The following is a 15,772-nucleotide window of genomic DNA, read 5'->3' as shown; positions in this document are numbered from 1 at the left end:
ACTTCTAGGAAGAGTTGTAGGAGTGTATTCTGTTATGTAATCCTCCTGCTTTCACCAGAGAATTGAACCTATTTCACTTGCAAAGAAATTGCAAGGTTGTCAGCTTAGTCACACAATATATACAGCGGGCTCCAAATGTCTGAGACCAGACCATTAGTGAAATGCTTTTACAATTTTATATTACATACTTTGGTAACACTTTACAATACATGTCCTTTATTACTTTATTCTTCTTAAGCATTATTTAATCATAGTTAATGTTATTTGAAACATGTACTAATCCATTTTTAAAACTATGTGTTTATATTATTTAATGAATCTGAACAATCCTGAAGATTACAGGCTCTGTACAGCTCTGTGAGATAAATGTTCTTAGGAAGTCCTTGATCATTTTAGATGATACATCTCACATTTTATACCCAGAATTTGAACTGCCCCCCTCAGGCAGACGATATATAGAGTGCCCAAGTGGAGGACTGTTAGAAATTTAAGATCTTTTGTTTCAAATGCAGTTTTGATTGTAAACACTTATTTGAAACATAGGGATAAAGGTGTACCATGAATTTTAAATATTATATTTTAATATATGAAGAAATGGTGTACTGTTAATGCCAGGGTTTTGTTGTGGTTGTTTGTTGTGATCAGTTTTTGCCATTGATGTCTTTATATAAATAGTCTGTTTATGAGAAGTGAAGGGACAAACAAAGATATTACTACTATTAGTACTACTACTAACAATGAACAGGTTTATTTTTATTAACTAACATTAACAAATATTCATAAATACTGTAACAAATGTATTGCTCATTTTTAGGTAATGCATTAACTAAGAAAGGTTATTATAAAGTGTTACCCACATTTTATTAGTAGCAAATATTATTAGTAACAATTTAAAATTTGCTAAGAAATAAAAAATTGCAGACTAGAATTTTGTAATTTAGTTTTTAATTTTAATTTTTAGAAATCCTGAAGCTTTCTGATGATTTCCAAGTTTAAATAAACTTTTCAACACAATTTCTGTCTGCTTAAGTCAATTTGTAGACTTAGTCGTTTTTGTTGCATTTTTATTATTTAATACAGTTTTTGTAATAGATTTTATTATTATCAAGAATGTAAGTGAAAATTTCAGTACAGAATCTTCATAAGTTTGTCATGTTGTTTCTTTGTTGTCATGTTAATGTTTAATGTTCTAAAACTTTGTACTTTTTATTTCTTGGTATAAATGAAAACAATGGGTCAAACTTTTGATAAATGCTCGTGAATAAATGGATGAGATAAATAACTTGCAGATTAATGCTGACACGAGTGAATTATTCATTTCAAAGAAGAAAAATCATATCCCAGTTTAGAATCACACCTGCATTACTCTCTCTCTCTCATTCTCCAGGTCTTCTGGCTGATTCCTCCAAGCCCACACAATCTGTCTCTGTATGAGGACTGGGTGCTGTCAGGCAAACAGAGTGATATCTTCCTGGGTGACCGTTCAGAAGGCTGCCAGCGAGTAGAGCTGAAACAGGGCTACACGTTCTTCATCCCTTCAGGTGACGCCCTGAGCTTGAGGGCATATATTCAAGAGAAACGGAAGAGGATGGCAGTAGCAATGCCAAGGTCATGGGTTCAATTCCTGGGGAATGCATGAACTGATGAAATGTGCACCTTGAATCCAATGAAAGTCCCTTTGGATAAAAATGTCTTCCAAATACTGCATTGTAAATTTAATTTCTGTTATTGTTTACTCGCCTTCACGTCGTTCCAAACCCACATGTTGTTTTCTGTGAAACACAAAAAGAGAAATTCTGAAGAATCCTTACCAAGCTTTTCAATACAACAACAGTTCTTGGTCATTGATCATGTCCATCAAGCTCTAAAACGTCCAAAAAAGAACAATAAAAGCCATACAATAGCTTTGTGTGAGGAACAGACTGCAATTTAAAGGGATTCTCCACCCTAAAATGAAAATGTTCTCAACCGTAAAAGCTTTGTTCATTTTTGGAACACAATTTAAGATATTTTGGATGAAAACCGGGAAGCTTGTGACTGTCCCATTGACTGCATGGTAAATTGCACTGTCAAGGTCCGTAAAAGTATGAAAAGCATCGTCAGAATAGTCCATCTGCCATCAGTGGTTCAATCTGAATTTAATGAAGCGACGAGAACACTTTTTCTGCCCAAAGAAAACAAAAAAACGATTTCATTCAACAATTCATCGTCGCTGTGTCAGCGTAGCGCCATTTTGGAGAATATCCACTGGACGCCAGCAGCGTACGCTGTTCTGTGTCAGCCACACCACAAGGGCCACGTACACACTGCAAATAAATTTGGTTGTCACTTCACCTTTTACTTCTTAATCGTGTTCTGTACACACATAATTCACTAAAATACGGGAGTGACAACCGCATTCGACAACCGCATTAACTCCTGAAAAATACAGGTAGTGAGAACCGCATTTACAGAAATTCTACGCAGTGTGTACGGAACTGAACAGGACAACTAGTTGTTACTGAAGTATTTGAATGTGCAAAGGTGTCTTCGTCTGTATGTGAGATGCAATAAAATAACAGTGAAAGAAGTCTCATGAGCCCTGCGGTAAAGTGTCAGTGTTGCCAGATCTTGATAGAAAAAAAAACTGCAAACAAGGACAAGCACAAATAACACTAACGATGCGTTCCAAATGGGATATATCGCCCCCCCGAAGGGCACTTCGGAGTGAAAACAATCATGGCCGCCATATTGAGGGGTCGTTCCAAACCGAAGTGCTCAAAACTAGCCACTTCAAAGGATCCTTTGGAATGGAGGATTTCGAAGGGTACAACTGATGGACACTTCGGACCCCCATGATCCTTTGCGCAGAATCTTTGCATGATGACGGCGCCTCTGTGTGGGCGTGATGATGACGCAGAAGGGCACTTCAAGAAACAGTTGTTTGGTTCCCTACACCCTTCAACCCTTCGAAGCTCTCACTCCGGAGGGTAAACCCTTTGAAGGGATTAGGGCATAGGGATGAGCCCTTCCGAATGGAACGCAGGGTAAAACACCCAAGTGCTTTGTTTTATAACACCAAAAAAAACATCAACAACATATATCTCAAATCCGCAACAGACCACTTTATTAACTTCATAAAGTGCCTATCTTTATGAGAGAAGACCAAACAGCATGCCTAAAAGCACTTGTAAATATGAGGACATGGCAACATTGCAAGACAGCGCTTTCTAAAGCAGCCTCCTGAGCATAAATACAACACAGTTAAAATCGCCGGATATAAAGAGTCTTTCATTGAAAAATGGCAAATAACAAACGGCTAAACTTTTATTCACTCCTGCAAGATGACAAAATGTTGCTATGGTTACAAATGCGCGAGTAAGTGCTGTTCCGTACACACATGGAACGATAATTTACGGGATTCACTCCTGCATTTAAATGGTGTTGTCACTCCTGAAACTTGTAGTGTGTACATGGCCAAGGATACATCTTCTACATTTGTTTACGCTTTGAATTGAATGAAAACAGCACATCGGTGTGGCGCGGCTGAGACCAGTGGATGTTCTCCAAAATGGCGCTACGCTGACACAGAGGAGACGAATTGTGGAATAAAATAGTTTTTTTATTTTCTTTGCGCAGAAAAAGTGTTCTCGTCGCTTAAATTAAATTAAATTCAGATTGAACCACTGATGGCAGATGGACTATTCTGACGATGTTTTTCATACTTTTATGGACCTTGACAGTGCAATTTACTATGCCGTCACAAGCCTCCCGGTTTTCATCCAAAATATCTTCAATTGTGTTCCGAAGACAAACAAAGCTTTTACGGGTTTGGAACAACATGGGTAAGTGATTAATGACACAATTTTCATTTTGGGGTGGAGTATCCCTTTAAGTAATTATTCCACTAAAGCTCTGAAATGTCATTTGTGTTTGCGTTCGGATTCAAAAATAGTGGCAAGTTTGACTTTTAAGCCCTCGTACAACATTTTCTTTCCTGAAATTGAGCATTCATATTTTTGTTCTCGTGTGTGTAGGTTGGATCCATGCCGTCTACACTCCAGAAGACACCCTGGTGTTTGGCGGGAATATTTTACACAGTTTTAACATTCCCATGCAGCTCACTGTCTACGAAATTGAGAACAGAACAAAGGTAAAGACTAATGATATGAATCACATTAATCAGATCTTGTTTTAAATGTGTGCTGAAATAAATACAGGCTTTTGAGAATCTATGTCATTAAAAAAAAAGATTAATCGAAAAATCTTTGCCCAGCCCTAATAGATTGTTTGATTTATCAGTCAGTGTTTAAGGATTTGTCTTTTTAATTTGATGCATTTAGAAGGGAGTTCTAATCAATACGCATCTTTCAGAAGTTTTTATTTATAATATTTATGAGTATATTGTAAACCGTGCTGGGTAGATTACTTACAAATTGTAGTCCGTTACTGATTCCAAATTACGTGACAGACATTGTAGTCAGTAACATAATGTAGTCCATTACATTACACATTTTAAGTTGATGGCGCAGTGGATAAGACACATGCCTTCAGTGTGAGAGACCCGGGTTCGAATCCACTGTGAGACACCAATGTGTCCCTGAGCAAGACACTTAACCCCTAGTTGCTCCAGAGGCATGCGACCTCTGACATATATAGCAATTGTAAGTCGCTTTGGATAAAAGCGTCAGCTAAATGAATAAATGTAAATGTAATGTAAATGTACAACCGATAAACTTTTACTCTGTGATGGTTAAATTTTATAACTTATCGCAAACCGGTGCGGATTGTTTCCGTATGGATCACGGAACAACTACGATCCATTTAACCCCTATTAACAAGATTAGCTACGTGCTTACCAGACAACATTTGCTGAAAACATTCAAGTACTTAATTTCTAGCAAGCACCTGCAACCACCAACTCAAGACAGCGTCACTACGTCACTGCTAGATTACTCGCGTGTCAAAACTCTGCATCTCTGTACAGAGTGCTTTCTGTTACTAACGTTAAAGTTAATTGTTTTAGACCATTTGTAAACTGTTCTGCACTGACCAAGGACTGGAAAATTGACATTTAACTGTTCATAAGTTGGATTGCCTGGTGGAAGAAACTGTTCTTTTGCCTGGCTGTCCTGGTAATTGTGGCTCTGTAGCGCTGGCCAGATGGCAAGAGTTCTAAAAGGGGATGACTTGGATGTGAGGGATCTAGAGTGATTTTCTGAGCCCTTTTTCTCACTCTGGATGTATACAGTTCTTGGAGGGTGGGCAGGGGGGCACTGATAATACGTTCAGCAGTTCGAACCGTTCTCTGTAGTCTTCTGATCCCTGATTTTGTAGCTGAGCCAAAACAGACAGTTATTGAAGTGCATAGGACAGACTCGATGGCTGAGTAGAACTGTTTCAGCAGCTCCTGTGGCAGGTTAAACTTCCTGAGCTGGCGAAGGAAGTACAACCTTTGTTGGGCTTTTTTTTTTTTTTTTTTTTTGATTTGATGTGAGTGTCCCAATTCAGGTCCTGAGAGATGATGGATCCCAGGAACTTGAATGTCTCCACTGCAGTCACAGTGCTGTCTATGATGGTGAGTGGGGGGAGTGCAGGGGGGTTTCTCTTGAAGTCCACTATCATCTCCACTGTTTTTAGCGTGTTGAGCTCCAGGTTGTTTAGACTGCACCAGACAGCCAGCTCTTTAACCTCCTGTCTGTAGGCAGACTCGTCACCATCCTGGATGAGGCCGATGAGTGTGGTGTCGTCTGCAAACTTCAGGAGCTTGACAGAGGGGTCTTTAGAGTTGCAGTCATTGGTGTACAGCGAGAAGAGCAGTGGGGAGAGAACACAGCCCTGAGGGGCGCCAGTGTTGGTGGAGCGGCTGTTTGACATGAATTTCCCCAGCCTCACTAGTTGCTGCCTATCTGTCAGAAAGCTGGTGATCCACTGACAGATAGAGCTAGGGACAGAGAGCTGGGTTAGTTTGGTCTGGAGGAGTGTAGGGATGATGGTGTTGAAGGCCGAACTAAAGTCCACAAATAGGATCCTCACACAAGTCCCTGATTTGTCCAGGTGTTGCAGGATTTAATGTAGTCCCATGTTGACTGCATCATCCAAGGAACTGTAGGGGGTCCAGTAAGGGTCCAGTGATGTCCTTCAGATAAGACCGAACCAGTTTTTCAAATGACTTCATGACGATAGACGTTAGAGCCACACAGAGCCGGCGCCAGGGCACCTCCATTGGGGGGGCATTTCAATTTCTAGGGGGAGCACAAATCACATTGTGTGTGTTTGTGTGTGTGTGGGGGGGGGATTGCACAAAGTGTGCAATCTGTGATCGCGTGCAGTTGCTGACGCTTGCTAAAGTGTGTAATCGCTTTCTTATGTGCGCTGTTTTATCGGTACTTTTCGCTTTCAAAATCGATCGCGTTCAGCAAGGAGGGGAGAGGAAAGTGGAGGGGCACAGTAACTCGTTTGGGGCGGGGCATGGCCCGCGAGTGCCCCCCCTTGGCGCCGGCCCTGGAGCCACAGGTCTGCAGTCATTAAATCCTGTTATCTTGGGTTTCTTTGGAACAGGGATGATGGTGGAACATTTAAAGCAGGAAGGGACTTCACACATCTCCAGTGATCTGTGTGAAGATGGGGGCCTGCTGGCCAGCACAGGTTTTCAAGCAGGCTGGTGTCACACCGTCTGGGCCTGGTGCCTTCCTTCTCTTGTTCCTCCTGGCGCACATCTTCTTCACTGATCTGAAGTACAGGAGTTGGGGAGAGGGGGGTTGCAGGAGGTGTTAACGGTTGTGTAGAGAGATGGTCAGGTCAGGTGTGGGGGTTTTCAAATCTACAATAAAACTCATTCAGATCTTCAGCAAGTTGTTGATTCACCTCAGTGCTGGGGGATGGTGTCCTGTACTTGATGGCTTTCAGGCCTTTCCATACTGAAGCGGAGTCATTGGAATTGAACTGATCTTCCAGGTTTTAGCGTAGGTCCTTTTAGCCACTCTAATCTCCTTATTCGATGTGTTCCTGGCCTGATTGTACAAGACTCTGTCCCCATTTCTGTAGGCGTCCTCTTTGGCCTGACGAAGGTGTCTAAGTTTTGCTGTAAACCATGGCTTATCATTGTTGAATGTTACATAAGTCCTGGTGGCAATGCATATATCCTCACAGTAACTGATATATGACGTTACAGTCTCTGTGAGCTCGTCCAGATTGGTGGCAGCAGCTTCACAAACACTCTAATCAGTAAGGTCGAGACCCGCTCTGTCTCGTTGGTCAATCTCTTTACAGTCCTTACTACAGGTTTAGCAGATTTAAGTTTTTGCCTGTAGGTTGGTATAAGATGAACCAGGCAGTGATCAGAGAGCCCTAAATTTGCTCATGGAACAAAGTGATATGCATTCTATATTGCTGTGTAACAGTGATCCAATATATTACTTTCTCTGGTGGGACATGTAACATGCTGTCTGTATTTTGGCAGTTCACGTGAGAGATTTGCTTGGTTAAAGTCCCCAAGAATGATTAAAACAGAGTCTGGGTGTTGTTGTTCTGTGTCTGTGATCAGATCAGCGAGTTTCTGTAGAGCTGAGCTCACATGCGCTTGCGGTGGAATGTAAATACGAGAATGAACGAGCAAATCTCCCGTGGCGAATAGAAAGGCCTACAGTTGATAAAGCGTTTCTAGATCTAAACAGCACATCTTCTTTAACACTGTTATATCTGTACACCACCTTTCATTGATGTAAAAGCATGTCCCGCCGCTGCGCGATTTCCCGTTGATTTTGTGTCGCGATCTGCTCTGATCAGCTAGAAGTTAGGCAGATGTAACGCGCTGCCTGGAATGGTGTTGTTCAGCCATGTTTCTGTAAAACATAGAGCAGCAGAGTTAGAAAAATCCTTATTTGTCTGGGAGAGCAGAAGGAGTTCGTCCGTTTTGCTGGGTAGAGAGCGGAGATTCGCCAGATGGATGCTAGGCAACGGCATTTGAAATCTGCGCTGTCTGAGCTTCACGAGCGCGCCGGCTCTCTTCCCCCGTCTGCGCATCCTGCGTTTGATCAGCACCGCCGCTGCGCTGACCACTATGTCCAGCAAAACATCCGAATAATCAAAAACTGGTAGGAGATTTTGTGGTGTGTTCTGACAAATGTTCAGCAGTTCCTCCCTGGCAAAACTGATCGTGTTGGACAAACAAAAAACAGGAAAAACTAACAAAAACAACTGGATAGCGAAGCACCATGGCTGCCACGAGCGCCGCTATCTTGAACTCCTATGTATTCTTGTAATTCATGTAATCAATAAAATGTAACTAGTCTAAAGAGTATTATAAAATGTAATGTAATTTAATTACAAGTACCACCAGAACTTTCCCATAACCAGCGTTGTTATTAACTAAAACAAACTATTAAAAATCACTTTTGGTAATTGAAATAAAATGTAATCATTAGATTAAAAAAGGACAGTGTGAGATCCCAACCTGCATATATTTGAGTGGACTGAGCCTAAAACAAGATCTCCATCCTGTCATTTCTGATTGGCTCAGTTGCTGACAGTTAAAAGGCTGTTTTAGCAACAGCACTGGACACCTTTGATGTGTTGTGACATTTTAAAGGGACAAACCAGTTACGGTCGCTCACTTTCTGTTAGCAGAACCTCCTGGAGACTTTGATGTCTCTGCAGGGCTTCGAGCTGGTGGGCCGGGCTATTTTTATACTTGTTAGACAGAGCAGGCAGAGAAGAAGACAGATCGTGGCACTGGCTGTGTTGTTCCAGGGGTTGCATTATTGCAGTGCTCTAAATTTAGCACTGGCTGAAGGAGGTATGAGGGAATGAGAGCACAAGCCCTCCATAACTCTGAGAATGTGAGTTTCCTCCCTGGAGAGGAGCCGGAATGGAAAGATATGTGCATGAGAAGCATCTTAGTCATGTTGTCATTTTTCTCATACTGTAAAAGCCATCTATTATGAAGCCAGCTATATTAGTTTTACCCAAACCCTACATATAAAACTGTGTAATATGGTTTAATTTCTTAACATTAGTTAATGCGTTCGGTATCACAAACTAACAATGAACAGCAATTTTAAATCTTGTTTAATGCTAATTTATTATGTGCTTATTCATCATATATTAATTTGTGGTAATGATGATGGTAACAATAATTACAATTATAAAAAATATAATATTATTAAATAATTTTAAAATCATCTTCATTATAGTTATTGATATATCATGATAAACTGTTGGCCCAAATTGTGCATCCCTACAAACCAAACCTGGGGCTTTAAAAAATAAATAAATCACAAAGCGATTTTTAGATTAATATATACTGCAAAAGTCCATTGTTTGTCGCATTAAATAATGTTATCAATTATCAAATTGAACCATAGTAGTAAAGCATTCCAAGGCTTGTATTAGTGTTAATTTATTGTAAATCTGTTTCAGGTGCACTCCAAATTCCGCTACCCTTTTTTCTATGAGATGTGCTGGTATGTGTTGGAGAGGTACGTGAACTGCTTGATCAGACGTTCGCACCTTAGCCTGGAGTTCCGCATTCACGCTGGTGAGTTGGCTAAACTGACAGCAACTTGCAATGATAAACATAACCAGAAGTCATTTTTAAGTAACAAGTTTATGCAAATGCATTACACCGTAATGTGATGTGGCAGCTACTATTGGGAGCGCAGACGGTGAAGCAATCAAAAGAACAGTAACTAATCACTGTCAGAGTGAATGCCTTTTAATTCTGTCCAACCTAATAGCAGTTTCTATCCTAACCAGGCTTGACAAGTCATTGTAGAACAAGTTTTGAATTGCCAAGTGCTTGTGTATGAGGGAAGATACTGATGTATGTGTGGGAAGCGGAAGAAAGAAATGACTTGTGGGATTCCCATAAATATAAGTATCTAAAAATAAAATAAAAAAAGTTGCTTAAATGTATGTTTTAGGTATAGAATGTTATTAGTCTATTGCAAAGCAAAAAATTAACTATTTACAGGCACAGGGTTAGATGGCAAGGGTAGCAACTCCTGTGACAAATGCAAAAAGGTGAGATCAGAAGCATTGTGTGTGGAAATTAGAAAAAATTGCCTTTGAGCGAAACAGAATTAAATTGAAATGGGACTGAAAATCCATATAGATCTCTACCTGTGGGATTTTGCACATGGGACAAAATGAAAAAGTTGAGGGTGGGAAGAAATATAACTTAATTTTAGCAAGAACGGGACTGAAAAATCAGTCTGCACAGACTGATTTTTAACTTTGAGTGTGGAGAAACAATCCATACATTTGTATTGGAGAGGGTTTATGAATATCCGTTTTAATCACCCTCACTGAACTAGTAGTGAGCCAATCTACTAAGTGAGACCTTTTTTACATTTTCAATCTCAAAGTACATGCACTCATACCATCATTTATCAAGATGATTCCTATACTTGTTCTGTCTCTGTCTTTTGGTCTTTGTGTAACTTTTTGGTGATTGGTGAAATTTTTGGTTTGATTTTATTTAGCTGAACTCAAGCTTGTAACCGAGAGTTTCGTCTCTGCTCCTTGGCTGGACATGGAGGAGGACTCATGTGAGACACGGTTAGAGAGGACAGAGGGGACGGCCCAGCCCTCCTCAGCTGTCCCTCCCTATCAGACCTTCAAATCCCCGGCCAATGATTCTGAAGACAGCTTCAAGTCCCTGCCTTCAGAGTGTCCCAAGACTCCGTCTGGCTCACCTGGAACGGAACATTCCAGCAAATGGACCCACTTGACAGAGTTTGAGCTAAATGGACTCAAGGCCTTGGTGGAGAAGCTGGAATCCCTTCCGGAGACAAAGAAATGCGTTCCAGAGGGCATCGAGGATCCACAAGCACTGCTAGATGATGTGAAGGTCTGTATACATTTTCCACTTGTCATTTGTCTTGTCTGTCTCTTGGTGTCTTGAATTGACATCATTATAGCTTTCTCCTGACTCCATTTGTCCTTACTCAAGGAATAATAAATGGAAGTAAGAACGTGTTGGGTGGAGCAGTCTAGTTGTAGATCTAGACTTGTAGATTCAGACCCAACAAGGGACAATGCATGATCTATCAACATTTTGCGTCGCTGAGGTACACACTTAAAGGGATAGTTCACCCAAAAATGAAAATTCTGTCATTAATTAGCTACTCACCCTCATGTCTTTCCAAACCCGTAAGACCTTTGTTCCTCTTCCGAGAGCTCTCAGAAATTAAATCGTGATTAGGCAAAAGCTGCGATTGTCATGTGCATCTTGTTAGTGAAGCACGGTTCTGTGATCAGTAGTAAATCTCCATCCGAAGGCCAGAGGGCGCTCTCGCATGGAAACTCCAAATACTCCCCGCAGAAGAAATCCAGGAAATCCCTATAGCCGTAGCTGAATAAACAAGATTTAACTGCTTTCATTGATTCAACATGACTAATAAACACAGGACTATGACAACACATGATTTATCTTAATGTAATAAAATTAATAATAAAAATTCTTATTTTCATTATATATTTGTATATTCTATTATATATTATAATTTCAAGTGTATTTATAATGCAATGCCTTTATCACTGCTTAGAACACTATGAAAAATGTTGCGTGCCTTATTCTGTGTAAAAAGCCACATCATCTTACAGAAGAATTTATTTCAAACACTCGACTGATGTTATGAAGCGAGTTTGTTAAATGTGGTATTTTCACATGCTTTCAGATAGAGCAGCATTTATCACACAGAGCCGTAGTTCACTGAGATGCTACGCAAATCTTAATTTGTGTTCCAAAGATGAACGAAGGTCTTACAGGTTTGGAACGACATGAGGTGAGTAATTAATGCAGATTTGACATTTTTGGGTGAACTATCCCTTTAAAGTAAGTTGGTTGCAGTAGCTTACTGTGACATTGTACGTGGCATTAAAAACATGCACAAGATTTAAAAACAAAAAAATTAATCTCTTTTAAATCCTTTATACCAAATCTGAAATATACTGTTATCTGTGTATTTTATTTAAATATTTAAAATGTTCTAAAATATAAAATTATTTTTTATTATAAATAATAAAGTAATATTTATTATATATTAAACAACAAAGTATTTGCATTTATATTTTCACACCAAAACTATTTGCAGTGTTTTTGGTTTTCATTATTGTAAAAAATAAATAAAATGCAATAAAAATCGTGTCTTTTTTAAATATTTTGTTTTAAGTTTTATTTTTTTGTCTGCTTCTTAAAAAGGTTGTGTTAAAGGAACATGCAGATGACAATCCAAAGTTGGCTATCACTGGTTCTCCTATTGTATGCTGGCCAAAGAAGACAGGCAAGGTATGAATGGATAAGCAAGATTCTTTAACCTATTTTTAAGGTCATTGATTTGATTTACATATTGCAATGTCATCAGTTAACCCTTAAATGCATGAATGTTCCGCCAATCACTTTTACATACTCGGGTCTGGATCCTAAACTGCTGCAATAGCAAAAAACTCTCTTGATATTTTAAGAACAATTACAGAAGAATAAAATAAAGCATATTTCGTTACCTTTTGAAACTTAGAAGGGTTCAATTTGAGCAGATGATTGTACCCATCTCTGTCACGTCATCGTCAGAGCGCACTTCCACAGTACATTCAGCATCTGCCTCATATTCACAATCTTAACCATATTCTCAAAACTGTCATTTTCAGTGACTTCAAAATCAATATTTTGATCACTGGCAGCTTATTTACCACATCCAGCATCAAATGGCAGTGACATTTATAATTCATTGCGTGTAGTAATTGCTCTGCAGTAAAGCCATTCAAACCAATTCAATTTGTACTGATGATATTCGTTTGTTTTATGCCTGAGGTAATGATGAGTGAAACACCACGTCATTGTGTATCAAACAGTGCCACCTTGAGAAAAAAAGATGCATTGCACATTGAGTCATCAGATATGTAAATATAGTTGTGCAGAAAAAAAATACTTACACATTTACATACCTCGGGTCTCTAGTGACCCTATACACTTTTTACAAAATATTAATCAGAAAACAGGCATTTTATATTTTACTATTTGTTTTCTTTTTATATTGTTTATAATGCATAGATTGAGGAATACGAAGAATGCTGATGTCTAACTTTAAAAAATGAAAGAGGGAGAGGGTAGAGAATGATGCACCCGGTCGCTAAAGACCCGAGGTATGCATTTAAGGGTTAATTATACTTAACAGTGAGACAGATATGGAGAAAAATGTGTTATGAAGGTTTTGCTGTCTCCATTCCTTCCTAATTTTACCCCCTTCAGATTTATGGTTGATGTTGAAATTAAGAATATGTTTAGAAGATTTTTTGTTTAAAATGCCTTTTTTTGTTGTTGTTGTACTACTGAAATAGTTGAGGCAGATTCTGTGGAAATATGATGTCTGTATTTAAAAAAGGCAAAGCAGAACTTTGCATTAATATTTCACTGGAACAATGAATCGGTTTTAGACCATAGGGAAGTGTTGCCAGTCCCCCAAAATTAGACCTGACCAATCACACGTAAACCTGCACTTATAGACTTGTTTTAGTTTATTTCCCTATTGAAAGTGACACGCAATTGGATGTTGGCTTTTGTACTCCCCCCACTTCACAACACTAAAACTGTCTCGACGACTAAAAGCCCAGCTGCTGAATTTTCACCTCCATTGTGTCTGTCTTTTGTGATTAAATACCATCTGTCCTTATACTGCCCCAACTGGCCTCTCTTCTTTACCCCGTGACCCTGTTTGAACATGCAACACTTCTGTTCTGCATGCTCGCCTCCTATTGGTCATTGTCCAAGCTGTATTGGTGCATATTAAAGAGCCTGTTTTGCATACTGCACACACATTGGCTCAGCTGCTCTCCTCTCCCCTCCCACTTTTTGGAACTCCCCCTGCTGCATATTGATGAGCATGTCTTGCTCTAGCCTGTATGCTCTGATGGTTAAGGAACAGAAAGGAGGGCTGTGCCATCTCTCAGCCAGTAGCAAGCCAGAGCTGCAGCCATGTCAGTTAGGAAAACACAGAGAGGACTCTAAGAGCCATGGCCATGTCGCTGATCGCTGACGAGGAGGATTATGAGAACTCTGATGCTGAGCAGGTAGTAACGTTGAGCCAGACGTACAGGTCATTAGACTTAAGAAAAGGAGATGGGAAAGGTTGCATGCAGCTGTTATTTGTGTGTATTTGCATGTGTAACTGAAGTACACGTGATGAGAGAACTGTCAGAGCTGTCAGAAATGTTCATGGTGACCGCTGATAACTACATATGACTAGCACACAAGTTCAGTTTTGAGCCTGGTACTCATTTTGATGTCATATTTCTTCCATTTTACTCATTGAACTTGAATGAATATCTCAGCAGGTTGGTGAAACATGAACCTAAACTAGCATTTCTTGATGCTGTAAGGTCTTGTTAGGTACTTTTAGGAGTTGCAGATGAAAGTGAAATCAGTGACACTTCATATGTGGAAGCTGCGATATTACTGTCATGCTATGTTAGCAGCTACAGATGCTTTCTAACAGTCCCAGTTGATGTTGTAATGCACATTGCAGGGTTTCGAGGGCGTGTGGGTTCTTTGAATACTTTGCATATGTCTGTTTGTGTGGCTGCCCACGTGAGACTCTCCCATCGCTTGCTTTATGTTTGCGGTTGGGTGAATCTTTGATTGTCTTCCAGTGAATCCTTTTGTATTCCTCTTCTATTGAAAACGTACAAATGCATATCACCCCAAATGCTGTCGCCACTGAGGAAAGGATTATTATCATTTTATCATCCATCATTAGGATTAAATGCATCTCTGTGGCTTTTGTAAAAAAGTATGTTTGTCCGATTGCGTACTTATATTTTTTTACTCTCGCCACTCATTTCAGATATTTGTATAGATCATTGTGTTCTTCAACTTCCTCAATTTCCAGGATATTTTTAACTGTTTTGGCCACAGCCCAACAAGGGCCTCTTTGAGCCAGTCCTACAAGATGAGCGCATGGGGGAGGGGCGGGACAAAGAACCAACGTGAGTAAAAACAGTTCAGACATGTTCCTGTTGTGAACATATTTAGTCCTGGACCTGTAGTTATGAAAATGTAGGTTTATGCTGATCCTGGATCAGATGTCATTTTCAGGATATCACATCAACACATCTGGTCTTGGATGCTATTTGAGGGCTGACCTCTACATAGGTCATCTTTGAAAAGCTATTAGTGAACTATTAGAGAATTGTGTATAAATGTTTATTGCTTATTAGTATTGGTATACTATCAGCCACAGAAATAGCAGCAAACCACTATTTAGACACTTTTACTTTAAAACACATTATTTACTTAATGTGAAAATTTACAAATTTACTTAACTTAATTGACTTTCTCAGGGGCGCAGTAGTGATTTAAGATAGTTTTTTGTTTTTATCGTTTTTGTATTGTGATATTCTTCGCCCCAGTGAAAAGGCTTTATTTTTGCTGATATCTGCCTCATCCAGTTTTGTGAGTTTAGTGTTAAATATCAAGTATATCTTCACACCCTACCAATTAAATTTGCCATTGTACCTGTAGCTGGGTGTGATTTTGTGAATTTTGCTGTTGTTTTGCAGAATCATTTTAATTATTATTTTTAATTTGACTATTTCTTAAGTTGGACAATGACATCTGGTTTAATGATGGTATCACAAACTAAGTGCTTGAGTCAGCTTGTTTGCGTATGTTTACCATGGATATGTTATTTTTATATACATTTGGGCACACACACCTATATCAGATAGCAAGCGTCAGAATCCATGTCTGCCCTTAATATCGACAGTAATCCTGTTTTAGAGATCTTCTATCTCT

General features: G+C 39.4%; 1 protein-coding gene across 1 annotated transcript in view; it reads left to right on the top strand.

The window, feature by feature from the left end:
* Positions 1–15,772, top strand: part of LOC306864340 (lysine-specific demethylase 2B-like) — a 30,109-nt gene that overhangs the window by 7,392 nt on the left and 6,945 nt on the right. The window contains exons 8-12 of the mRNA XM_079408304.1: positions 1,388–1,541; positions 4,017–4,132; positions 9,400–9,517; positions 10,464–10,831; positions 12,185–12,271. Coding sequence (XP_079264430.1) covers positions 1,388–1,541; positions 4,017–4,132; positions 9,400–9,517; positions 10,464–10,831; positions 12,185–12,271 — 843 coding nt within the window. The remainder of the gene's footprint in view (positions 1–1,387; positions 1,542–4,016; positions 4,133–9,399; positions 9,518–10,463; positions 10,832–12,184; positions 12,272–15,772) is intronic.

This window comes from Barbus barbus (genome assembly GCF_936440315.1).
Source record: "Barbus barbus genome assembly, chromosome: 45".
NCBI lineage: Eukaryota > Metazoa > Chordata > Actinopteri > Cypriniformes > Cyprinidae > Barbus > Barbus barbus.
The sequence above is the reverse complement of the archived record's forward strand: the minus strand, read 5'-3'. Positions and strand labels throughout refer to the sequence as shown.